The sequence below is a fragment of the Theobroma cacao genome, chromosome 5, assembly GCF_053813885.1.
Source record: "Theobroma cacao isolate CCN51 chromosome 5, ASM5381388v1, whole genome shotgun sequence".
Lineage (NCBI taxonomy): Eukaryota > Viridiplantae > Streptophyta > Magnoliopsida > Malvales > Malvaceae > Theobroma > Theobroma cacao.
In genome coordinates, this window is record NC_142643.1 from 9,103,126 (window position 1) to 9,128,572 (window position 25,447).

Here is a 25,447-nt window from a genome sequence, read left to right on the forward strand (position 1 = left end):
TGTTATGGCTGCTATCACAACCCCCATTCTAGTCAGTAGAGAAATACCAAATGGCTAGACAAATTGCATGAAAGGTTGGCAACCCCCAGCAACAAATTTTGTTGCATTAAATGTTGATGGTGTTTCACGGCCATCTCTCAACAGAGCAGCTGCAGGAGGGGTGTTAAGAGACGCTCATGGTAATTGGATCACAGGTTTCTTTCTTCAGTTGGAATTATGCTCAGCCTATAAGGTTGAGCTATAGAGCATTTTAAAAGGTCTAACAGTAGCTTAAGAGTCTGGGCATAGAAGGATTGACTTGCAAATTGACAATAGCACAGCTGTGAAAGTTATAAATCTAGCATCAATAGTCATCAACCATAATTATGATTTAATTCAGGCGATTAAGAGATTGCTTTTTAAACAGTGAGTTGTAGAAATTAGACACGTCTTTCATGAAGGAAACATGATCGCAGATCGTATGGCGAACATGGGGATAACACAAGAGGGTAGTTTTATGTTATTTGATGTTCCTCCTCCAGAGATTAATTCTTTGCTATTAGATGATGTAGCTGATCTTCACTTATCAAGTTAATAAAATTCTTCTCATTTATAAAAAAAAAAAGTAAAAATAATATTTCAAAGATTCAAAATGTTTGATTTTTAAAATTGAGCAACTTCAATAAATAAAATCAAACCAAGTTTGGGCAATTCTGAAAAAAATTGGATTCTTCTTCAATTCGATTTTTGAAAAATAAAAATATAATAAAATAATCAAAAATAATTTTCACGAATGGTATGCGATCTTAAATCTAGTACCTAAAAACTTATAACCAAGGTTGGATCAAATTGGAAGACTTGAGTGTGAAACTCAACCATTGAACACCTCTAAAAATATTTTAATTTTAATGAAATCACAAATATCTTATAGAAAAGTAAATGGTGGTGGCATTTGCATGTAAAAAATTGGTGTAAGATTCATCCTAGAAAGGTAATGCCAATGCTTGGGCCTCAACTTTGTCTCACGAATTTAAAATTTAGAATGAGAGGTACCTAAAGATCCCTACCAAATTTGATACCAAGGGAGAAACATAAAATGAAAATCCCAATAGAGTTATCCATTGATTTCCAAAAGGGAGTGTCCGTACCATACATACACAAATAAAGCAAAACAAGAAAACTTACTTAACTATAATTAAATTCCCAACTTTTTCCCATTGCCGCTTGCTTGGGTTGGGAACACAAAGTCGTCAAACTCCTATATTCCTTATCAAGTAAAAAAACCAAAGCTCCTTCATCCTGCAATTTTTTTTTTTAAAAGCAATCAATTTTCAAACCATGACCAAACAGTCCACCCAACGTGCCTAAAAATATTTCTTCATCTTTCAATTCAACCCCTCTTTCACCAGGGGCTCACCAAAGAAAAGAAAAAACATTGTTATCCAATCCTTTCATTTCTTCACTTTTCAACCACTATACATAAAATTAACCGGGACCTTTTCCGGGTCGGGCAATCGGACCTGCATGTGACCGGAACCCGAATGTAACAGCGTCGTAAACGCACCAATGAAACCCAGGAGCTCTTCCCACAACCTTAGCATCCTCGCACTCTTCACAAACAGAGCTTTTCGATTCCCTTTCAAATTTCGAATTCACCCTTCCCAAATTCACCAAATACCTCTCTTTCTCCATCTGCAAATCCCTTACCCTCCTCTCAAATTCATCCAATCCCGTAAATACCCTCGCGTCCATCAAATTATTACCTCCACCACCGCCTCGCCTCAACAACATAACGTTCGTCGGCAGTTCCTTCTTCATCGCCGCCGCTGGAAAAGACGGTTCCTCGTTCTTTCCCTTTCTTGTCCCCGACCGCCACGATCTTTTCAATACGACGAGGAAGAAACAGTCCTTTCCGCGAGAAACCGCCGAGAAATTGACTTTCCCGGTGATAGGGACACGGTTGTGCGAGTTGTTGCCGTCGGCGATGTAGACGGAGAATTGATGAGGTGAGATTCCGATCATACGGCTAAGAATCGACTGGAAAGCCTTGAAATCCATAGCGGGATGAATAACGACGTTTCCTATACCGGTTTCGCACTCTCCGTCGAAGAAAACGACCGGAAAGGGAACTCCTCCCCCCCGACCTGCGGCCTCCACCATGTTTATGGTGTCAGCTTTCAGCAGAATGAATTTAGATGAAAAGAAATGAAAAGGAAACCGAAAGCAAAGTGTTAAGAGAAGGAGAAAGGGTTTTAATATTAAAAGAGGGGGTTTAAGGGCGGGGATACCAAACAGTAATTTCAGAAAGGCGGTGAGGGTAATTTTGGAAAAGAAAAAAGTGGAAGAAAGGGGAAGCTGGGAAGGTGTGTCGGGGAGTTTTGTATGATATTAAAGAGAGGGAGAAACTTGGGGCTCAAGGAAAAGAGAGTTGGGTTTGGGATTGGGTTTTCGGCGTGGAGAGACTGGACAGGGTCAGACTTGTCAAAACGACGCAGTAAAATGGCAGGGTGTGAACTGGTGGGAAATTCGGTGTTTTATAGGACTGAGAGACGAAACTGCCCTTGTAAGTTGGGTAAATTTTCCGGGGTGCCACTGTTCTATCATCTGCTGCAAGCACCATTGACAAATAGCTCGGCTTCGTTGTCCGTCGAAAGTCCTCCCGACGGGTATAGGAAAAATGTCGGAATTTGTCTTCTCAATCCTTCTAAAAAGGTCTCCTCTTTATCTCTAATTTTCTCGATGGTTAATTTCAATTTGATGTTTTTGCTTTTTGAGAGTCTTTTCTATTTGGATTTTTAGATATTTACGGCGTCGAGGATACATATCCCTAACACCTGGCAAATGCCTCAGGTATTTGGCTTCTTTTTCAGAAATTTTTGGGTTTATCTTGTTGGATAGGATTTCATTGGTTGATTTTTTTTTTTTTGCCTTTCTTTTTTATTTTTGTTCATCATTACCCAACTGGGTTCTGCAGTTTAAATTTGAACTTAGTTCCTGCATTTTTCAACCGTGGTAATTTGATTTTCGTTTTCATGTTAGATTTAGTAAGGTAGAACTGGTGTTGTAATGGTCTGCATATTTGTTGGCACTGGCAGCTGCCCAGTCAACAAATCTGAAATCCTCAGACTTTAGTGCAGAGAAACAAGAAAGTAATCTATTGGTTTCAGTACAGTCATGTCGGTTACTAACAAGGAATGCTGTGTGCCAAATAGTTTGGGAATCATTCATGGATTCTTCTTTGGAGCTGAGAGCAAATGCTTCCGGTGTCAGTGTCCCTTAAAACAACTATGGAGTATCTAAGCATGGTTTTAGGGACTTCAATGAAAGCGTCCAGAAGCACACTTTTGACCTTAGTTGTCATAAGATTGGTGAAAACTTAATTTTCTTCTTCTGAAGTTATTTTAGGTGGACCTGGAATCTTTGATGAATATAAATAAAATGGAATAAGATAGAATTGTAGTTTATCTTAAGGCATGTGTAGGCTATGCTACATGTCACTATCAGTACTGTTCTCTTCACCCTGGGACTGTTGGAGTTCTGTAGCATGACCATTTTTTAGTGTCATTGGCTTCTCCATCTTTGGATCCGATAGACTTTGTCACATGCTTATGCTAATTGTCGTGAGTTTGTGTTGTGCAGGGTGGTGCTAATAATGGCGAAGATCTTAGAAAAGCAGCCATGAGGGAACTGAGAGAAGAAACTGGTGTTACATCCGCTGAATTTGTTGCAGAGGCATGTTTCAAGACTTTTTGCATTGATATACATCTCTGTTACTATATAACATCTCAAATGATGAAACAATTACTCTGTTACATAGTTATTGAAAGTTATTGAACTGATTTCTGACATTCAACGTACAGGCACCTTATTGGCTGACTTATGATTTCCCAATCAAAGTAAAAAGTAAGCTTAATCGTAGATGGGGTACAAAGTATAGAGGTCAAGCACAGAAGTGGTAAGGATACCATCTGTACTATAGACAACTAGACTGATGCATCAGATATATTGAACATCATTGTATTACTTTCATCAACTACGGCTGTGTCATTCAACTGACTTAAAGTTTGATTGCTCATGTTGACATCTGCCTAATGCTTTGGCTTCGATTATTGTTTGTTAATTTTTACTATGAACTGTGAGATAATTAGTTGCTTTGTGTCATGCACTGCTTATAGTTAGAATCAACTCTAAGTCAAATTACATTCTTGTGTATTTTTCATTAACTTTTGGGTGCAATGTGCTATCCTTGTTTACCTTTCTTCTGGCTTTTTCCACATCTTGATCGCCTTTGCTTGTTAGTCAGGATTTACCTTTCTTATCCATATGACACATGAAAGGTAAGCACTGAAGCAACTAACCTCCCATCTTGCTCCCTTGTAACTTGCAGTAAGCACAGTTCAGTTTTTGTTGTAAATTTTTTAATGTAGAGTTGGTTAGCCATCCTATTCAAACTCCAATCTTTCTTTGAATTTATTTAGTAACCTTCAAATTTTTGAAATCTGATTAAAATCCATGCTTTATTTTGGACTTTCTTTGATGCTCCTGAGGCAGGTTTCTTTTTAAGTTCACCGGAAATGAAGAAGAGATCAATCTTTTGGGTGATGGTTCCGAGAAGCCAGAGTTTAAAGAGTGGTCATGGAGGTTACCAGAACAAGTTGTGGAGCTTGTGAGTAGCCCTTGTTGCCTGATACTTTATATATGGTTTTTATAAAACCCATATTATTGGGAATCTGGTATTTATCATTGAGTAATGCTTCAAAAACCATACTTGAGCAGGCTGTGGATTTCAAGAAACCAGTGTATGAACAAGTTCTGGAAGTATTCAGCCCCTACTTATTATTGGATACAGATGAAGAGCAGTCAACAGTAAAAGAAGCTAATTGGGGAGAAGTAGGTCAGTGAAGTAAAGGAGTTGACTTTTTTACAGGGTCAAGCATCATAATTTTGCCAATAATGTCGGAAACTTTTGTGATCAACCTGATGCAATTGAATGAAAGTTTCTTATAGAATGAAACCAGATTTTTTTGTTCACGGGGCAATCGTTACTGTCTCTCTCTTTTTAGGTACCATGTTTTTGACTGTGGAGGATATTCAAGATTCATGATCATTGTCTTGAAATAGGAATTGAGTTGGTATCTTACCTTTTCTTGGTACATCTCTCTCCCTTTCTCTCCTCTCACTAGACTTTTAGGGAAAGGTGAGCATTTGATCGGTCCAGTTGATTTAGTTTGAAAATTTTAAAAACCGAACTACCCTGGGAGAAGAAAGAACCAAGGGAAGTATATGGGAGAATTAAAATAACCAAAAACCGAACTAGTTAGGTTGATTATTTCGATTTTTCCAGCAGGGAGAAGGTAATCATCTGTGTATGTAAATGCAAAATGAAGTGGGAAATGTGGGTTTGTGTTAAAAATTTCTTTAGCACTAATAACAAGAGGGGAAAATGAGAGTAGTAGCCTTACTTGGATCGAGGGGAAGCAAAGCCCAAACCATGGTTCACTGCCTATCTGTGAATAACAAGTAATTAAAACCAAATTCCCTAAGATTATTACTTTTAAGGGGCAAACAGAAGAAACTGCAATAACTAAAATCTTTAGTTTAAATTATCCATTTACTCGATCATTTTGATTGAAAATTTTTAATATATAAATTAACCCAACAAATCAAAATAACTAAATTTCCTAATCAAATTATAATTAAATCAAATTGATTGAATTTGACTAATTTGATCAATTATTTCAATTCCAATTTCAACCTAATTTTGCTCAGCTTAACCTCAAGATTAAACTTCAATAAATTAATATTTGATAAATTAATAACTTAATTAAATAATATTTTTGACCGATCTAAGCTTGGATCAATATAATAAATTAATAATTCATTAAATTTATAAGATAATATATTTTAGAAAAACACATAAGTCACACATAATATATAAATTAATAATCTTGTTATACATTAAAATTATATATCTGCATGATTTAATTAAAAAACTTTTATAAAATATTACTCTGATATTATTTGTTTCTTCTTAAAATTGATAACTCTAATATTACTTGTTTCTTCTTAAAGTTGATATCTCCTTAAACCTCATCTTTTAACCTTACTTAATGCACTAAAAGTTCTAATGTAATATTCTTCCATTGTAAGAAAAAATTATACAATACAATTATTTCTTTGAATATATCTATGCATGAGATAAATTCCAATACAAAACTATCATCTTCAACTTCATTGTTACATTCTTAATAATTTATTCGTCATGAATAATAATAATTCATAATTCAATAATTAAATAATATTCATATAATCATAATAGAAAATATATGTATTAAATTTAATATTTTAAGAAAATAAAAATACTTTGATAAATTAATTTTTTATTAATTTAAATATATATATTCATAATTATTAATTTATCGATGAAATAATATCTCGATTAATTAATAAATTTTCATGATTCCAAAACTATTAATTTATAAAAATTTTACTATAGTTGTACCAACCTTTATTATTTCTTCATATCCCTTTTACTACGCCCATTGTTCTTGAATGGCCTTCTATTTATACTTCCCTTGCAATTCTCAAAAATCAATTATTCATAGGCACAAGTTATAAAACTGCCACCTAATTTATCCAAAAAAACAAATGATATCTAATTCAAAAAGACCTCAGCCGAACAAGAAGTATATGAAGGAAAATAAATGATACACTCAGGATGGAATATTATTGGTATGGTAGGTTATAAACTGTGTAGAAATGTTTTTGAATTGAAAGACATGCCACATCTTTCCAACAAATAAAACAATGAATTTGGGCATTGAATGCAGAGGTGAAGGGATAATTATCTAGGAGCACAAATTGCCAGTTTTATAAACCAAGAAAGATCCTGTGCCTATATAGTTGGATGCCAATGCCTGTCCCTCTGAACTTGGTTGAGAAAATGCCAACTGAGATTTTTCAATAACAAAGCCCATACAGAAACTTTTCCTGCATTTAGAAACTGCACAGTCAATACAAATTGAATGGAACAAAAAAACACCACATCACTCTATCAATTCAATCACCAAAGTTTTCATGTAATGGGGAACTTTGCAAAGGCATACGTAAAGTTGTCCCTGTGGGGAATGAGAATGGCTCTAAATGGGCAGACTGTTGCTTTGCAACTGCTATTTTTAAACCTTTTTTTTTTCTAGTGACAGATCAAGTACGAATTTCAGCTTCTAGTCTTTTGAGAATCTGCTGATATGATCTTATCCATAGAAACCATGTATAGTTGAAGTTGCAAGATCAATCAGAAGTAAAAATCAAATGACAAACCATAATATCAATCATAACAGAATGGTATATGCTCTTTAGAGAAAAGGCAGAGCAAGGTATATGACAGAAGGCTACTTACTTGTAGCCTATGAGCAGCATACATGCGCACAACAGCTAATATAAAGATTGAGATCAGTCTAAAATAGAGCACCAGTATGCATACTCCATTAGTGCAAAGGTTTACTCTATTTTAACCGCTGACTAAGTTGATGTTCTTGATTTTAAACTTTGTAACTATTAAGATAAAATGATCAAAGTATCTAATTGATTAATACTTAGGCTACACTTCATGATATAAAGTATAACCTTCTTAATTAGTTTGTTCTAAGAAGCAAGATAAAAATAGTATAACTCCATGAAGGCATCCCACAATGAGTCAGATTACTACGTATGAGACAATCAGACATCGCAACAACCCAAGCCAGTATAGAAAGAACAGTTGGCATTAACTACAAAGTACAAGGATTTACCTCACTGCTTCCAATAATTGAGTGGCAATGCCTTTTCTCCTGTTGGAGGGTGTGACCCAGATTGCTCTAATGCCACAAGCAGCAGGTACTGCTTCCTTTTCACAGAAAATTGCTCCAGTGTGGTTTCCAATCAACGCCTCAGAAGGACCTCTTTTATCGACTTCTCTCTGAAAAACAATTTCCCCAAACTGAAGTTTGCTTGATTTTGACATTGTTTGCTTTGCTGGGGCACCATCATGTCTTTCGCCAACTGAGCATGAGAGGACTTTGGATGCTTCCTTTATTGGTTCTGCAACTAGACATCCAGCAATTCGTTGGGAGAAGACAAACAGGTATACCTGCAAACAGTAGAGTTAAAGAAAAAATCTAGTTAACATCTCAATCCAACCATTGATTGTTTAACTCTGCAACCATTGGAGTTAAAGGATTGTTCAACTCTGCAACTGTTCTGGATTTTAGATACAGTGACATAGAAATTGGGTCAAATGTGACCAACAAAGTGAGAAAAGCAAAGGGTATTAAAGGTATATGCTGAAACTTGGGGAAAATGAAGTATTATTTGCCAACAAAAATGGGGATAACTGAAATGGATTTCCTAAATTATGCATAATATGCCAAATTACCAATATGTAAAACGGAATCAGGTCACCTTACAAAGCTTGTGAAAAATCCATTCCCCACCAAGCTCAATTTCCATCATCTTCACAACCTCTTGCACCTGCTAATACAACAGTTTCCCAATGAAGAACCCCACAATCATCAAATGCATAATTAAGTTACAACAAATTATAAAATCTAAACCATGTAACCATAATCTCAAAAACCCAAAATCTTAACCTTCTTCCTCTGAGCTACAGGATCAGAATCCAAAACCAAAACGATACGACCTCCTTCAACTTTAGGCATACAAACAACCCTCTCATTTCGCCATCCCTGCAAAATTAAGCTAGCAATTGAAGACTCCATTCGATTGTTACTTTTGCTATTTACTTATGCTTCTTAAACAGTTGGTATAAAGCAAAAGTAAATCATAGTAATTAAAAATGAACAAATCATTAAGATAAACCAATGATTCGATATAGTTATCCTGTATAAAGGAAAAATCGTGCATTTGTTTTCATCCAAAAATACTAGTAAAAATTTGCAATTTTTAATTCTTCAGACATACTATATGCTTGTGGATAAAAACACACGTTTTGCTTATCGAATTGTGTAAATAGCGAAAAGCAAGAATTAAATGCACCTTGAATTGAATTCCACGGGTGAAATTCTTGTGCAAAATTGAATGGCTCTTTTCATCCTCTTCATCTCCGGGAGAATACTTAACCCGGCAAGTTGAACAAGCATGGAGAAGAAAATCAGATTGACCTAACTCCAAATGAAACTGTGCATAACTTCTTTTCTTATTAAGATTTCTCCCATTGGAACCACAATCTTTACTAGAAAACTCATTCTCTGAAATGGGTTTCTCGAGTCTCTCGTTGCTGGATTCCTTTTTGGCGTCATTCCTTTACACAAACCCCAAAATAAAGAATTTTTTTAAAAAAAAATCCTAAACCCAGAAAAACCCATAACTTTTTTTTCATTATTATTGTTATTATTAAAAAAACATACCCATGAATTTTTGGTGGTCTACGCGTATAGGTGTTAACAATGGTGTGTTGACTGTTTTCCCAGATGGCAAACTCATCGTTGCTGAAAACTGGAGACGACTTTTGGGACTTGATTGAAGAAGAAGAAGAAGAGCGCTTGAAGAATGAATTTATTTTGGATTGCATCTTACAGTTGTTTTTTGTTTCGGTGGGTGATTGATTTTGGAGATTTTTTGTATGAGGGAGCTTTTGATGTTCCGGCGCCAAAGATTTAAAAAGAAAATTCAAAATTGATAAAAGAGTTCCCGCTTATAAACGTAGGCCCTTTTATCTTGGCCCAACAATTTGTTTACGTACGTTCACAGAGGCCCGGCCTTTCCTTATTTTTCGAGTGAGACGCTGCGTTTTTGCTTCTGAGATTCCATTTTTTGCAATGCAGTCCGAACTCCAAAAATTGACCTGCAAACCAATACAAGTTTGGTTTGGTGATAAAAATTAAGGTCACAGTCGAATATCATAATATCAATATCAATAACGAAAAATTAAATTTTAAGAACTAATTTTAAAAAGATCAATTTTTATAAATTATTATAACAAAAATGAATCAGACATCCTGTCCTGTCCTGTCCTGTCCCACTCTTTCAATAAAGACCGAAAAACACAAATCAAACTTCTGCTCTTCCCCACGCAAATAATAAAAACAAGGAACATGCCTCCTAACTTACGTTCGGAACAAACCCTAAATTAATTGCTTGCTTTGTATTTTCCATATATTTCAGCGACACATATACATCAATGTAGTTGGCATTATTCATTTTCCACACCCAAAACTGAGAATACAAGAACAATCTATCTAACTGGAAATTATAATAGCAAAACCTTAAAAACCACACACACAAATAACCTGCCTTCTCTCTCCTCATTGAACCATGGATCAGTTCCATTTCTACAAAAACTTCATCTCACACACACAACTTCCTTCCTTCCTGTTCCCTCTCATACAGCAAACACCCGTGGCCAAAATTAGAGAAAGGGAACAAGCTGATCTCCCGCAATTGCCGATATTCATGCCATCAAGTTGCACCACTTGCTGCCTGCTGCTTTTATCATGCCAGCATTGTTAGATATCCCCTCAAAAATTTTGACTTGATTCATTGCCATTAACAACCCCCATTGTCAACAGCTTCAAAGTATGCCGTTGCTCATTTTGAGTCGTCATTACTCCAGATCCCCTGCATCCTCAAAGCGGATAATGTATTTTTGCTGCAAAGAAAAAGATCGTGTGAAAGATGTAAGATTTATGCCTAATGCCTAATGCCTTCTACTGATTAACTTAAAAAATAGGAGCAAAAATGAAGTTTCTTTATACATAGACACAAGTGGACAAACAATCTTCATGCTTCATAAAGCACTGGTTCAAAGGGACCTTGACATGGGGTAAAATGCGTGAATGAAGAAATAAAGAAACACCCAAACGGTGAGTATCATGCACCGGAGAGGCTGATGGAAGCATCATCTATATAAACTTCACAGTAACATATAGCAGTAATCTTAGCCACTCTCAATACTCTTGTTCAAGCCTCCCATCATATGTAAATTTCCCCTTGTGTAGCTAGACAAACATGGACGGAACCATTCAATTAAAAATGGATATAGAATGGGTTACTCAGCTAACTTTTGCAACAATGACAAGTATAATGACCTACAGCATGTTGAAATCAAAGATTCTTCAATATGAAACTCACTTTTGTACCCACAAAAAGAAAAAAAAATAAAACACTAAGAAACTCACCATGCACAAAGTTCACTGGATCATCAACCCACTGGTGATGAACTGGCGACAATCTTTAACCGTTCAAATGAACACTGAAATTTGTGCCTTTCTTCAATGGTCATGTTGACTTCTGAAGACTGCAGGAACAATAGAAAAAGAGACCAAGAACATACAAATTAATCACAACTGAAGATCATGGAGGTATATAACGCAAGCTAATTTGCTGTATGAACAGTAACAAAAGAATGTGTTCCTAAATTTTAAATAAGTAAAAGCATGTGTAAGCAAATGTGTTCAAAGAATGTCCAAAGAATAAGTAAAGGAATGTGTTCATAAATTTAAAATCATATAACCAGACAAGATCCAATCCTGTTTAGGATCACACCCAGCAGGAAAAAGAAATTGGCAGGTCTTAGCTACATTGCCAAATCAAGGAAAGAAGAGGGGGCCTATTGCCCAAAGCAAAAGTTTCTTTCACCATTTAACACATTTTGCAAGGCCACAAAATTAGATGTGCATGCCAGACCAAATAATGCAAACCAAAAGCTTCCTAAACTAAAATGTGATTTTGGCAGAAATCATATGCATGTATGGACAGCTTGAACAATCAGATTGGCACATCACAATGGAAGTTACAAAGCACAAGGATAAGTAATAGACAATTAGAAGGCATAAATATTTAAAGGAATCTAGGTCCTAGGATCCATGTGAATTTAAGTCATGTTCAACACACAAAAAAAGTCATACATATTTTTGGTTTTGCTTACAAAGATAAGGACTCTTCATAGAAGAAAAATTCACACTGCAAAACCATACCTGTAAAGAAGCTATGCTTTGCATAATAGAGCCAATCTCTGTTCTAAATAGAGACATAATTTTCTGAACTTTAACATCCTTATAAATTAATAGAAGAAGGGAAACAGTTATATTCATCCGACTTAAACTGTCAGTGACATATTGGGTAGAATTATGAGATTCAAGCGACAAACTACTGTCGGTTAAGGATGAGCCCATCACATTCAAGAAAAGCTTCACAAGCTGGTTACTCCTATCAAACAAGAAAAAGCATGGTAGAAGGTAATAACGGCATGTCTGAACATGATTAGAGACTGCCACTTCATTGCCATCAACTTCTGGAATACACTGCACAAAACAAAGGATATTTGGCAATAAGAATAAAGACAAAAATGTTGTGCTGTAGAAGCAACAGATGCACAGCAAGTTTCATCTGTTGGTTTTTCTGGTCGTAGCATATTTGAAACCTATACACATGCACTAAGAAGTAAGAACAATTTATACCATAGTTTATACAATTATAAAGGGAGCCAATAGATGACCACCAGCGACACTACTAGAAATGAGAAAGATAACAGGAACTAATATGAAACACATGGAAACATTTATAATAATAATGTCAAGGGCAAATTCTAATAACTTACGTGTACAACATCCATTAGATATCCAGGAAGGAAATTGCTTAGAGCAATTATACTCTGTTCAGAAAGTCTAGTGGGTTTAGAGTCCAGCATGATGAGCACTCTCAACATTGCACATGCATTGTCAAGCTGTGGCTTCAATGACTGCAAAAAATGTAATACCACCTCAAGCATTGTAGCTTGCAAATAATTCAGGGGAAAGGGACCAAACTAAACAAAAATAACTTATCCAACAAAGTCTCAAATCTTTTACACAGCCTAGGCTATTGGTGCAATGAAACAATGCTAGAAAGGAAGATGCAAGCCGTTCAGTCACTCACTATCAGGTCAAGTATTGCTTTCTCCAGTATCCGGAAAACAACAGAACTATCACCCATCTGTGAAAGGCATGAGCAAACCATGCAGGTGAGAGACTTAAAAGTTCCACAATTTGAAATCTGCACATCACTCTCTTTAACAGGGCATATGTTTTCTGCAAATAGCAAATCCACATTGAGATAGATTATAATTAATCATCGAGTACAAACACAAGTAAAAAGTTGAAGTGCCAAAAGAGAACATCAAAGTAGTAGTCATTTGTTCGCATATAAACACTATAAATGAAGCAGCTTCTTCCCCAACCACAGTAAGGGAAGGATTAGGCGCAACCAAAAGAATAGAATAAGCCAACCTCTCTGTAATTATTAAAGTCAAAACATTACAAATCATCACATCATGGAGCATGCTAATACTCAAAATATTTAGAAATGCTAAAACCAAGAGGAATGTACCAACTACTGCAAGTTATAATCAACAAAACATGACAGGTGAATGAAATTCTCTAATACCAGGGTAAACTTTGAAACGAGATAGTAAAGTAATGAAGAAGCTGATGTGGTCAGCAAATTGGATGTGTCCAGCTTTATAGGCAGCATGCACAACCTCTATAATGCGGAACAATACATAGGGCTCCAACTCAGGACCTGCAATATACAGAGGAGGCAGATATTAAAGAATGACATGTTTTATAACAATCAGATGACATGTAACTTCTTTTCTATTTTAAACATCTTCACCAAACTTAAGTTAAGATCTTCTACTAAAGGGAACTAGAGCTATTAACACCGAGCACCAGATATGTCCAAATACACACTTCACTTCTTTGATAGGGATGAATTTGGGAAATTTAGTCCATCTCTCTTTCAGTAAAGGAAGATAATACTGCCTCCTTCCTAAATTACATGTCCAACTTTCCTTTTTGGGATGTCTGAAACTCTATTCCCCTTTTTTTTTTGAACACTTCTAACCCTTCTTTTTTTTCATATTGGTTTCTCAAGATTCATTTATTTAAAGGTTTTGGCATCACAAAAATAAAATTTTAATATAAAAGAACCTAAGGTCAAGGGTTTTTTCTAAAACCAGCAAATAGTAAGTAGCACTTACACAGGCAGCAGGAAGTTATTGCTTTCAGCAAAAGTGTACTAAAGTTGGAGAAATAATAAAGGCAACAGATAGACAGCTCTTGAGAATCCCTAGGAAGTCTCATGAAAGGACCATAGTATATGTTTCCTGCAACAAAAGGAAATAAATTGACAAATCAAATCTAGAGTTTGTAGGTTTGTTTCATCAACTAAAGTTTCTTTATGAATTAACCTATACCTTCTCGACATGTGCTGTAAAACTCACAGAGTGCAAATTGAGTATTTTCATATTCCCAAATGAGGGAAGAGTTCCAACATGCAAATTGTCCCAAGCGAAGTAGAAGGTGCAACACCACCTGAGTTGCAAGGGAAATAGTTACTGTTATTTTGAAGACTAACAACAAAGTGGATCATTGGGAAGATAATTATAACTCTACAAGATGCTCTAACGTTTTCAACTTACAATAATTCTGTCCAAAGCCTAATCATGCTGGTGAACCTCATAAGGTAAAACACAGATTAATACCTGGGAAGAGGATGGCCATTTATCACCAAGAAGGATTAGCAACAAGGGCAGCTCTCTTATCCAAATAGTCTGATAGTCTAATGCCACAGGATCACTTGCTTCCGTGTAGTGCATATCTCCTCTCTGTATTCAAACAAGAGTATTGAATTTAATTTTCTGGCGGTGTAAGTGAGGGCAGCCAAAGAGAGAAAAGGTTGTATGTGCACATGCATCTGAATATGATCCCTTCTTAGAGAGACAAATTGTATCTAATTGAGCTTACAGGAATTAGCATTTCTTCAATCATGGACAGACAAGCCAATTTAAGTGAAGACTCCGGATTGCAATCCCTGAATGTCTTTGTAAATGCCTGCAATAAAGTTTTAATCAGTTAATTAGCATTTCTCAAGACTTCTGAAACAAAAATCTACAAGCACATCGCTGCCAAAAAGCAAGAAAACCCAAGTCAAGAAAACACAAGAAAAACCTATGAATATAGTTTGCTTAAATGATGCTCTTTCAAAATAAAACTCAACCTCAAGAAGGTGTGACTGCCAATCAGTTGTCACTTCTGAGACAAGTTTTGGAATGAAAGGAAGCAACGAAGGTACATGCTTTTCCCATGTTGCTTTACCAGACCTTGTGCTACTACAAGTCTGCAAAATGCAAGTTATGAGAAACCAATTCCAAATGGTCAGCACTCAATAACATAAAACAAGTCTTATAGTTGAAAAGCATCAAAATACTTTAGAAAACTTAAAAACTAATCCAGCGAAGTTTTATTAAGAGTACAAAAAATTTTGAAATTCTCTAATGCAATAGAAAATGCAAAGCTCATAAGCAGAGAAAATTACTTAGTGGTAGACAATTGATTCATCAAGCAAACCACAAAAAGAATAAACAAAAAAAAAAAGACAAAAAAGAAAAGAAGTAGAAGAAGAGCAACTTTTACATAATACTTTTTGCACTAAATCTTCATCAAGTTCAGCCATGTTAAACCGTGTTCAAATTTTCACCCATTCTTAACTTTCAAAGATCTATTCACTACTATAATCTACAATCAAACCCTTTAAATTGCTGAAATTTGAAAGATCATGCACAGGCAAACACTCATCTTCAAGGAATTGTAATGACTGTCAGCCAAGTTTCAATGTAATGCACATAACCATCATCACTATAATGCGGTCTCACATGCAGGCACCCCCTCTGGCCAAACTTCATTGTCCACTAATTTTCCAATAACAAACTACAATGGGTACAAAACATAACTTTTTGAATCTTTTACATGAGATAAATTTCAAACTGATAGCTGTTAGTTTTTACCTCAATGAGCAAGTTCTGAAAGAAAACAGATAAAGAAGTGCAAGATGGTTACAAGAAGCAGACCTTGCCAAGCAGTGCATTTTCCATGAACTCCAGAAATTTCGCAAACACATTTGCAGAAGGGCAGATCCATTCACGGAGGTGCAAAAATATCTCCGTTATCACAATATTCAAGCTAAAATACCTATCATCCTCCTAAAATGAAAATATAAAAGGATCAATCATTAATAGAGAACAGTTAATACAGAAAATCATCTAATGGCTAGGAAAAAGAGGTCACCGACACACACACACACACACACACAAGCGAAAGGAAGGGAGGGGGGGGTGCAGGATACTTAAATGATTTATGTTTTTCTACAGTGGCAATTCTTTTCCAAAGTGCTTTGGGTATCAACATAACAATAAATGGTGTTTGAAGCAAGAGAAGCAAAAGACTGCCACCGGAAGAAGGTTTCAATTTCTAAGCACTTATATCAAGCCCTCAAATTTTTAGTATAAAGTATATTTTGATATAAAAGAGAATGCAAGATAGCAACAACTGAAGCATCAGAAATAGATAGAATGCAAGATAGCTCAGCATCCAACAGCAACTCGAACTTTCCTTCATTTTGTTTTATTATTGCTAGACTATGAAACAGGTTGACTTTGTGTTTTTACAGAACCAGAAGCAAGTGAATGGTGAGAAATCAGAAGAGGACATTGTTTACAAACAAAAGATAAGAAATGTCACTTAGAAAGCCAAAATGGAGATTTCAAAAGTTATTGTAATGAAATACCTTTACAGAAAGGTGATGCTTTGGATAGAGGGGAAACACCCCCAGTAACTTCTTTGACAAGCCAGACAAGAGAGTTTGATCCCATGTTACTTGGAGAGGGTTTGCTTCTGGTGATTCCTCATGGTTACCATAAATAAAAAACCTTACTGCAATATCTATGCTTTGAAGTATAGATAAAATACAATCAAATGATTGTGCATCCAATTGCGGCATAGAATTTAGCAATGGAATAAAATCTTGGAAACAGTTGATTAAAACCAGAACAAGCTCCTTTAATTTCTTTATGATGACGGAGAACCCTACAGAAACAAAAACATAGATGTTAAAACAACCAGAGCATACCATGATAGTTTTGGACCTGCCAAATGAGAAAACTGAAAAAAGAGAAAAAAAAAAGTCGAGAAATTCTGGAATGGAGTAGTGAGCAAGGAAAGAGGAGGGTGAGAAGGGGGGGGTGAGAGTTAAGAAATTTTGTAGTTTAAATCACTTTTTATTACTATAAATGTAGAAACGATGATATTCAATGATGATTGTCATATATGGAAGTCACTTTCTCCATGACTGAGAGATTGATGCAAACACAGAATTTGAATACTTTGAGAAAAACAAACAGAAAATGATGTGAAAAAAAAACATGACTAATGACTAAAGATTTTGTGAGAAAAACTCACACAAGGCATAATACATCAGAAACAATACTAGGCACTTTCACAAAAATGGTGACTAAAATATCGCCACTATGAGGATAAGAATGCTAACATGATGAAGAAACATAATGTAACAAAATCACAGGACAAGGAGAATTAAGCTTTCACATACCAGTATTTTCCGTAGGCAGATCAGGCTCAAAAGCATGAATTTTCCTCTCTCCTAAAATATTCTAAGAAATTTAATGGAAATAAATAAAGACATTAGAAGTTGGAGGTTCCTATGAGGAAAAATGTTTAAGTCAAAGAACATAAGTATTATAAATAGTAACATATAGATGAAGATTAATAACCTTGTATTTTTCTTCTAAAAATCAATAGCCAATAAAATTCACACGATTGACACTAGGAACACACCTTTTGACATCCTGGCTTTTTACTTGGCAATAATGACAAGCAGCGGACTAACCCAGAAAGAGTACTTTTGAGCTTTCCCTTGTCTTCTAAATAAAACTGGTTCTTCCTTAAAATATCTTCATAACTCTGAAGAATCTGCTCATAAAACAACTAATAAAGAAATAAACAAACTAAAAAAAAAGGTGATAACAATAAGAAGCAGTTACTTAAATTAATTTGAGAGTACCACCACCTTCAAACAAAAATTTTCAAAGAAAAGATGTAACAGAAAATAAAACCACATACAAATACAACCACATAGAATAAGGGCAATGAGTGTCTGACTGTAAAGATCCATCTGATTGCTAATTTTATCTTGCAAAATCAAATAAAACCCTTTTAAAAAGAAAACCAAAAAAGCTTCAACCTCTATAGATGATATTAAAGCAAGTTTCTTTTTGTACTATGAATGAATTCTTGAACAAGTTTCTTATTTTAACAATGCCAATAAAACTTCAGTAATAAAATATAAAATTGCAATAATTACTAACATGACTGAATTCATGTACCTTTTCAGCATATAAGGAAAAGCATGGAGGATGGTACTGCACAACAAGATCAAAAAATCTGAAAGCCATCAAGCGAATGTCTATTGATAAATTTGTCATTGCATTGAAAATATAAGTCATCACCAAGGAGATGAAAAGCCCTTGATTATCCTGAATAAGAAAAGCCAAAACCCTCTTGTCAGTTAATGGATAAGAGCAATCACAATAAAAAAACTAATAAAATAGTAAATGGCAGAAATTAAGCACAACAATATCTGAAATTAAGGACAACAAATGACGTGGCACATGCAGAAAAGATGAATAACCAGAAAGAAACTCTAAAGCATTATTCTTTCCTGTAAAATATATATGAAATCAATTCTTGTTCCTAAGAACAGTACTCTGTTGTAAACACACCTACAAATGATACTGATTCCTTCACCTAAGCAGCACTATACCCTGAGCTGCATTTGAACTATGAGAGTAATTTCACATCTTAAGCACCACTTCAACACATCAAAAATTACTGAACTTATAGACAAACAAAATATAATAGACCCACTTGGCATTTCTCCTGCTTGTCTGTGCAAATATGTATGCTGTCAGAATAGCTAATAGATGACACTAAAAGGTAAAGCATAAAAATCTCAGCAAAACTCAAGTCTCTACCCAATGTAATGAGGTAGCAATACAGAAAGTTATTGTGGCAAACTTAATCTTTGAAAGTAGCCACCAGCTCTAAGTTAGAGTAAATAAACAAAAAGGGAAAGAAAAATCACCTCAGCACAGCCAGGGAAAATTTCAGACTTAAACAGTTGATATAATGCTTCTCTAACTACTTTATCATCATCACTTATGCGCTCCCGCAGTTTCTCTATAACCGCATATCTATGCAACCTCAACTCTGCTGGATGCTTAAGGACTAAATCCTTAATGCCCATTAGTGCATCTTCAAAGCGAAAAAAACTTATATCAAGATCAATTTATGGCACTTGATACAAACACTGACTCCAAAAAATAGTATCAATAAACAGCTCATTTGAAAAGGAAAAAAGAAAAGGACAGTTGTCTATCCCTAAATTACAAATTAAAAAACACAAATAATGTACTTGGGCAATAGAAGGTTATAATTCTTTAAAATCATATAAATTCTATAATAACAAGAAAAAAAAAAAAGGTAACCTCTTCGAACTTTGGCATTGTGATGAGATGTTTGCTGAAGAAGTTCTTTCAAAGTCAATCCTTTCTTGCTCACAGCTAAGCCTTCCTTGTTTGTTGCCACACTCTGCTCAGGAAGTACAATTGCTGCTCTCGCAATACACACGAAAGCGAATTCCGATGAATAAGTTTACTTCTAATAAAGTTACAAGAGCACTTTTTCGAGAGAGCAATCAAGAATTTTTATGGCAAAAGAATTATCTAAATTCATGCATTCTAATTCTAAAGCAAAATTTAATATACAAATTAACTTTCCACTTCTCACCCTTGGATTTAATTTCAGTGTTTGTCGCATTCGTCGGTGGAGGCAACTTCCGTCCAAGCTTTCTCTTTATTTTCTGCGGATAAATTCAAAAAAAAAAGTGTAAAAGAAAAAAGAACAGTAATCAATTAAACGATAAAATTTCAAATTTTAGAACCAAAAATAAGGAAAAAAGTGTAATAATAATGGAAATTACTTTGAAATCTATGCCTTTCTTTTGCTGCTTCTTTGAAGGAGCCTTGGAACGCACCATTGTACTACACACTAAACAACTATTAGAATTCTAAAACGAATAAGAGCAACAAAAAAAATGTTGTTCATTTATTTCACTCAATTCGGTTTTTATACCTGAATATAACTGTTTGGCTTCCGAGAAAAATAATGGAATAAAGTTTTCTCTGCAAAATAAAAACCCTGGTTCCTACTTGCCAGCGAGTGCAAGGGTTTAGAGAGTGGAGTCGGGTCGGAGCCTTGGGCCCTCCCTTGAAAGGGTTTTCGGTTTTTGGACGTGGCAATTTAAACAATGTTTGCGGGCTTGGATCTGAGTAGGACCTTTGCGTTTTAGAGATCCCCTAGACCAGGTTTTGAAAGGCCCAGCCCAAACCAGGTAATCTTTTTATTTATTTAAATAAATAATATATTTTATTTTATATTTAATTTTACTTTTTAAAAAAACATATTAACTGTAAAATCCTAATTTTTAATTAATATTTTAAGTTTATTTTAGGGTTGGATGATCTTGGCTTGGTTTTCAAAATGTTGCGACTCATTTCGAATCCCCACAAGCATACCCTACCCACATTTCTATTCTAGGAGGCAAAACAATTATCTCACACCATGGATGTAACGGTAACTTAGTCCAACAGTTGAAGACAACCTCTTGACGCGTAACCAACCAAAGCGTAAATCAAATGACAATTAAGTTATTGTCAAATTAAGTTAAAAAATGAATAACTCCAATAATAGATGAAACAAAATTAATGAAGACTTAACTCAAGCAATTCAATATGAATTAAAATAAATTTGTACTATTTGTTAAATGTTATTTTCATAGATTTTATATACCAGTCCAAGTCTATATGATATATAAATAAAATGATATCATATAAATTAAATTTATAAATAAATAAATAGTAAGTTTCTTTTGAAATTATAGCTTGAATATGAAATGATGCTGTTAAAATCTAATGAAAAGAGTAGAATCCTTGACTCATGCTTTTTATTACAATCAATTAAACCCTTAAGTTTAGTTTTGAAGCGTCCCTTGAGATTGGCTGTGGCTAAAAAAGGCTCAAAAGCTGGAGCTTGGCCGCTTTGTACGAGCATTTCACATTTGCGGAAGTCGACCAGGCTCCATTATAACTCTCTCATCCCCGAAATAGCACCCAGAAAAAAGAGTCTTGGCCCTTTCTCAGCATCTCGTTTAGCAGATCCTCCAACATCGCAATTAGCAAAACCCTAATGCTGCAACAGCATCAACACTACCTCCAGTCCGCGGCTACGGCGGCACCGCCACTTCCACCGCCGGCGACGTCAACACCTCCATCATCAACCGCCGGGGAGGCGCCACCGAAGCAGGTGGCACTAGCAATGGACAGACTGGGACACGCCGCTAGACTCATCGCCGATATCCGTCTAGGTGCCGATCGACTTCTCGAAGCCTTATTTGTGGCCGCGCAGCCGCATCAAAGCTCCAAACCTCTCCACTTGTTCCGCCAAGAAGATGACTCCATGCGCCAACACCTCCAAGACCTCCGCACTATTGGTAAAAAGATCAAATAATTAAATTTCCTTAAAAACTTTTTGAAATTGATTTATTTTTTATGTCTGTACAGTGAAAATGCTGTCGTTTTTGTGGTTTAGGTTTTTGAAAATCGTGCTTGAATTTTGTTAGGAAGGCAGCTGGAGGAATCTGGAGTGTTAAATGAGTCACTTAGGTCAAGGAGTAATTCTTGGGGTTTGCATATGCCATTAGTCTGTCCTGATGGTGCCGTGGTGGCTTACGCTTGGAAACGACAGCTTGCTGGCCAGGCTGGTGCATCTGCTGTTGACCGGACAAGGTTCATAGTCATGGACATGGCGAATGTTTGATAGGATTGATATCTACTTAAGCTTTGATGCAATGTCTTTATGAGTTGATATTGTTAGTTGTATAATTAGATCCGGGAATTTCAGTTTCCTGTTTGGTTCAGGGTTTAGGAAACTTTACAGGGTAGTAAGGGGTGCAGCCCTAGTGTACTGATAGTGTTATAATTAATTGTGCATGTGTTGACTTGAATGGAGAATTTGTTAGGGTTCAGATCGGAATGGATGTGAATAGTGATAGGGGATTCAAATTTATTAAAATTTTTTAGTCTTATTCATTTTATTAGATTGTGAGATGATGTAATATGCATGGTTATTGTTTGATGTTGTTTTAAATGGCTTGCTGCCTTCCTAAGTTCTTATAAAATATAACTTGTTAATTACTTGTTTCATCAATGTTGCTAGCTTGCGCTGATCCAACACTGAATGAATAAGGGGGATACCCCTGAACGAAGTTGAAACCAAGCCGCTAACTTATTGGCTAGGCTTAGTCTCAGCAACTCGTACAATTGTGAAGAAAGTTGCTTTGGGTAGAATGAAGTGATTTTTTATGCTCTATCTATGCTGGTGTTTACTAACTTAACGTGCATCGCTTGTGGCATACTGTTGTTTTGTGACAATATTTGCAGTTGAATTCAATATGCATCACATTACGTTGCAACGTAATATTATATAGTGTGTCCTCTTTAAGTAGCTATGCTTCATTGGGATTATAATAGTTGTTTGTGTTGAAATTTGGGATTCTCAAATTAATTACCATGTGCTTCTCCATTTCACAGGCTTGCTCTCAAAGCCTTCACAGACCAGAAAAGGCGATTTTTTCCTCACCTTGATGATGAACAAAATGGTCAGGGTACTGATTCTGTGTCAAAGAAACACCGCAGTTCGCAAGCTCTGCTGGAAGATAATCAAGATAATCTTAGCGATTGCAAAACATTATCAGATGTTCTGACAAGTTTGGAGAAAGACATGCCAAATTTGAAAGTTTTGACTTATGAGAGACTGGACTGGTTGAAAAGAGCTTCTTCATTACCTGCTTCAGCAAATGATAATACCATGGAAGTACCAAAACATAATTTTCACAGCTCAAGTATACTCAGACCAGGACCCCAGACTGTTGTTTCTATGGATAAGGTTGCTGTAATTGAGCTGTTATTTCCTTCTGTCTTCAGAGCTGTAGTATCGTTACATCCAGCTGGTTCTACTGATCCAGATTCAGTGGCCTTCTTTTCTCCGGATGAGGTAATTTTTTTCAGAAGATGCAAATGCTACTGGTTCCATACTTGAAGTTCATTACATATTAAACCTTTGATCTGCATATGACCATTTAAGATGCAAATAGTGGTTACCTTAGCTGAAGCTTGTCCTATTAGCCACGTGGTAGAGGAGTTAATTAGTTTACATAGTAAAGATCTATCTTTGTTTGTATTTTTTCATGCTCCCATATTTGCATCTGTGCATAGAAGCAGAGGCAACTTGAGCACTTAATATAATCAAGATTTTGTTGAAATTGATCAAGCCTGTTCAAGGCTCAAATGTAACTCAAAACTAATTTGTCTGCTTCAATTTTGTTTTACACCTTGAACAGGCTACTAATTGATCAAGCTTGTTCATGAGTTTGAATAACTGACTATTGGCTTAGTGATTGACAATGGTTCAAACTGTTGGAGTCTTGGTTGCAAAATAACTGTATTTTCCTAATCCTGTCTGGCTGGACTTGTAAATAATATCTCAGTGGAATACTGTATCTGAGAGTTTGCAAAAATGCACAAATCAGGTAACTAACAAATATTTTCTCAAAGATATGTTACATTAGTAATTTTTGTGAAATGTATTAGGCATAGGCTTGCTTTGAATTTAGTTAAATTAAGACAGGCAAAAAGCATTGAAGTGGTTTCTTTAGTTCAACATTCTGTGATGAATAAGCCACCTTTGCCCTTCAGAATTAGTAGCAACATCATTCCAGATAGGCTTTTATTCGTGCTGTCACACCTCTCTCTTGCTTGCTTTGTCTCTCTGTCTGCATGCAGCATGTATGTGTGCTGGTGCTGGTGGGTGGGTTGTTTTTTGCTGGACTCAACTGGTATCTTGGGAAGTTTTGATGTTATTTGAAAGCAAAGGTGCAATGGGAATTGTTTTCTCTTTTTGGCCAAACAATGGGAATTTAAATTTGCTGGCAGAAAGTCAGACCAGAAATCATGTTCCAAAGCATGAATTTACTACCTTCAGTGCTTCAAAGTTTTCAAAGCTGCAAGTTTGGGGCTGGACCAAAGTTTATCTTGTGATTTCACAAGAAAGGGAGAGTGCAAACCACCTTTCTGTTCACAATCAACCTTTGCTAGCATAATCATATTTCAGTTTGATACCATATATGTTCATTAACTAGAGAGATTTATTTGGACCTTCATCATATAGCTTGGTTAGCTCTAGAAGCTTTTGTTGCTTGCTGGCTCTCAATAAGGCAGTTTAATTGCTATTCTGTATTTACCTTTCGCATTCTTGTGCAGGGTGGCAGCTACATACATGCTAGAGGTTCTTCAGTCTATCATGTATACAGGCACATCACGGTAACAATCTTGGAAGCTTATCTTGTGTTATCAGTTTTCTGTAGTGCAGGTTGAAAATATCCAGTAAACTTGAAGCTTTCTGTTAAGACATGCAATTATTTCCGTATTGCAGGAGCATGCTGCTGTCGCCCTCCAGTATTTTCTTGGAATCAGAAGTGAAACAGCACTCCATTCTCTTTTGGTACGGTCTGAAACAATTTGTGAATTTTTGATCAATTTTTAGTGGCCATTTATGCTAATGATGCACCATTACTTTTGTTTTTGTAGCACTGGATCTGCAGCTATCGAAGTTTATTTACTGACATCTGCAGGTACAATATCTTCCCCTTTCTTCGTTTTTAGCTCTTCTTAGCTTGTGCAGTATTTTGTACTAAAATGATGAAACTGTTGGTACAGCAAATGTGGACGGCTACTGGCAATGGAAAAGCAATCAGCTTTGCTCTTACCCCCAGTCCATCGTCCTTATCGAACATTTTCTCCTTCAAAAGTTTCATCGACCCAAGCAATTGCCTCAACAGGAGATCAAAGTTGTAGTGCCCCTGGAGCTTATCATATTGGTTGCTTTTCAGATGAAGCATAGTCTGATTAATGAGGCTAGGTGTGATAGCGGAGCTAGGAAATAGAAAGATTGAATTAAATAGTGACAAAAGGAGATTGTCTTGACTCCTAGGTTTGTCATCTGTTTTGTGTTTGTATATATTTATTTATTTTACATTTCAGGCTTTGCTCCTGTTTGTGGCAGTTGATCTGGAAAGTTTGTATCCTGGGGTTTGTTGTAGCTCAATTTAAACAAGAAGAGTTATTGGTTAAATCCACCATAATAGTGATGTATGCAAAACCATAATTTGTAAAAAGACAAGGAAAGAAAGGAATGATAATTCTTTCTGAGGGAAAGAGGAATAAGTAGTTGTTGCATCATCACTGCCACTGGGGCGTGGGTTGTAAATTTCAGAAGCCAATTATTCCAGCCAGCGTTGCTGATTACATGAAGCACGTCTTGGTTGGTTGTAGAAAGTGTGTTAAATTTATTGTTGGCATTTGGTAAATTCACATTTTCGTTCTGTATCACTTAACTATGATATATCATGCATGCATGACATTCATCACACCTCTTGCACTCCTTTCATTGACAGAAGAATAATCTCG

At 35.7% G+C, this 25,447-nt stretch overlaps 5 protein-coding genes across 7 annotated transcripts; 2 read left to right on the plus strand and 3 right to left on the minus strand.

The window, feature by feature from the left end:
* Positions 1 to 1,307: 1,307 nt before the first annotated feature.
* LOC148762415 (uncharacterized) lies at positions 1,308 to 2,225 on the minus strand. The gene has a single exon (XM_088806731.1). It carries the CDS (start codon positions 2,137 to 2,139, stop codon positions 1,465 to 1,467), a length of 675 nt encoding a protein of 224 aa, XP_088662857.1. The 5' UTR covers positions 2,140 to 2,225; the 3' UTR covers positions 1,308 to 1,464.
* Positions 2,226 to 2,356: 131 nt separating this feature from the next.
* Positions 2,357 to 5,132, plus strand: NUDX27 (nudix hydrolase homolog 27). Its single transcript, XM_007027899.3, has 6 exons — positions 2,357 to 2,691; positions 2,779 to 2,829; positions 3,619 to 3,711; positions 3,840 to 3,934; positions 4,531 to 4,645; positions 4,756 to 5,132. The coding sequence occupies exons 1-6, from the start codon at positions 2,362 to 2,364 to the stop codon at positions 4,879 to 4,881; spliced, it is 810 nt and encodes a 269-aa protein (XP_007027961.3). The 5' UTR covers positions 2,357 to 2,361; the 3' UTR covers positions 4,882 to 5,132.
* A 1,478-nt stretch (positions 5,133 to 6,610) lies between these two features.
* Positions 6,611 to 9,621, minus strand: CTF7 (protein). Its single transcript, XM_007027900.3, has 6 exons — positions 9,384 to 9,621; positions 9,013 to 9,277; positions 8,607 to 8,702; positions 8,419 to 8,487; positions 7,770 to 8,107; positions 6,611 to 6,969 (listed from the first exon to the last, which is right to left on the minus strand). The coding sequence occupies exons 1-6, from the start codon at positions 9,545 to 9,547 to the stop codon at positions 6,828 to 6,830; spliced, it is 1,074 nt and encodes a 357-aa protein (XP_007027962.3). The 5' UTR covers positions 9,548 to 9,621; the 3' UTR covers positions 6,611 to 6,827.
* A 480-nt stretch (positions 9,622 to 10,101) lies between these two features.
* Positions 10,102 to 20,123, minus strand: LOC18598398 (ARM repeat superfamily protein). Of its 3 annotated transcripts, none has more exons than XM_007027903.3 (21): positions 19,998 to 20,123; positions 19,846 to 19,906; positions 19,653 to 19,725; positions 19,352 to 19,474; positions 18,949 to 19,118; positions 18,191 to 18,340; positions 17,643 to 17,777; positions 17,398 to 17,458; positions 16,579 to 16,877; positions 15,863 to 15,994; positions 15,013 to 15,132; positions 14,760 to 14,846; positions 14,498 to 14,620; positions 14,210 to 14,327; positions 13,994 to 14,119; positions 13,399 to 13,533; positions 12,892 to 13,043; positions 12,575 to 12,715; positions 11,952 to 12,278; positions 11,154 to 11,272; positions 10,102 to 10,593 (listed from the first exon to the last, which is right to left on the minus strand). In XM_007027903.3, exons 2-20 carry the CDS (start codon positions 19,900 to 19,902, stop codon positions 11,177 to 11,179), a joined length of 2,625 nt encoding a protein of 874 aa, XP_007027965.3. In that variant the 5' UTR covers positions 19,903 to 19,906; positions 19,998 to 20,123; the 3' UTR covers positions 10,102 to 10,593; positions 11,154 to 11,176. The 3 variants fall into 3 exon arrangements, with proteins under 3 accessions (XP_007027965.3, XP_007027964.3, XP_088662206.1); XM_007027902.3 differs by having other exon boundaries at positions 10,102 to 10,624; XM_088806080.1 differs by having other exon boundaries at positions 19,846 to 19,913.
* Positions 20,124 to 20,882: 759 nt separating this feature from the next.
* Positions 20,883 to 25,112, plus strand: LOC18598399 (mediator of RNA polymerase II transcription subunit). Its single transcript, XM_007027906.3, has 7 exons — positions 20,883 to 21,414; positions 21,544 to 21,709; positions 22,514 to 22,976; positions 24,242 to 24,301; positions 24,414 to 24,482; positions 24,569 to 24,612; positions 24,698 to 25,112. Exons 1-7 carry the CDS (start codon positions 21,111 to 21,113, stop codon positions 24,879 to 24,881), a joined length of 1,290 nt encoding a protein of 429 aa, XP_007027968.3. The 5' UTR covers positions 20,883 to 21,110; the 3' UTR covers positions 24,882 to 25,112.
* Positions 25,113 to 25,447: the final 335 nt, after the last annotated feature.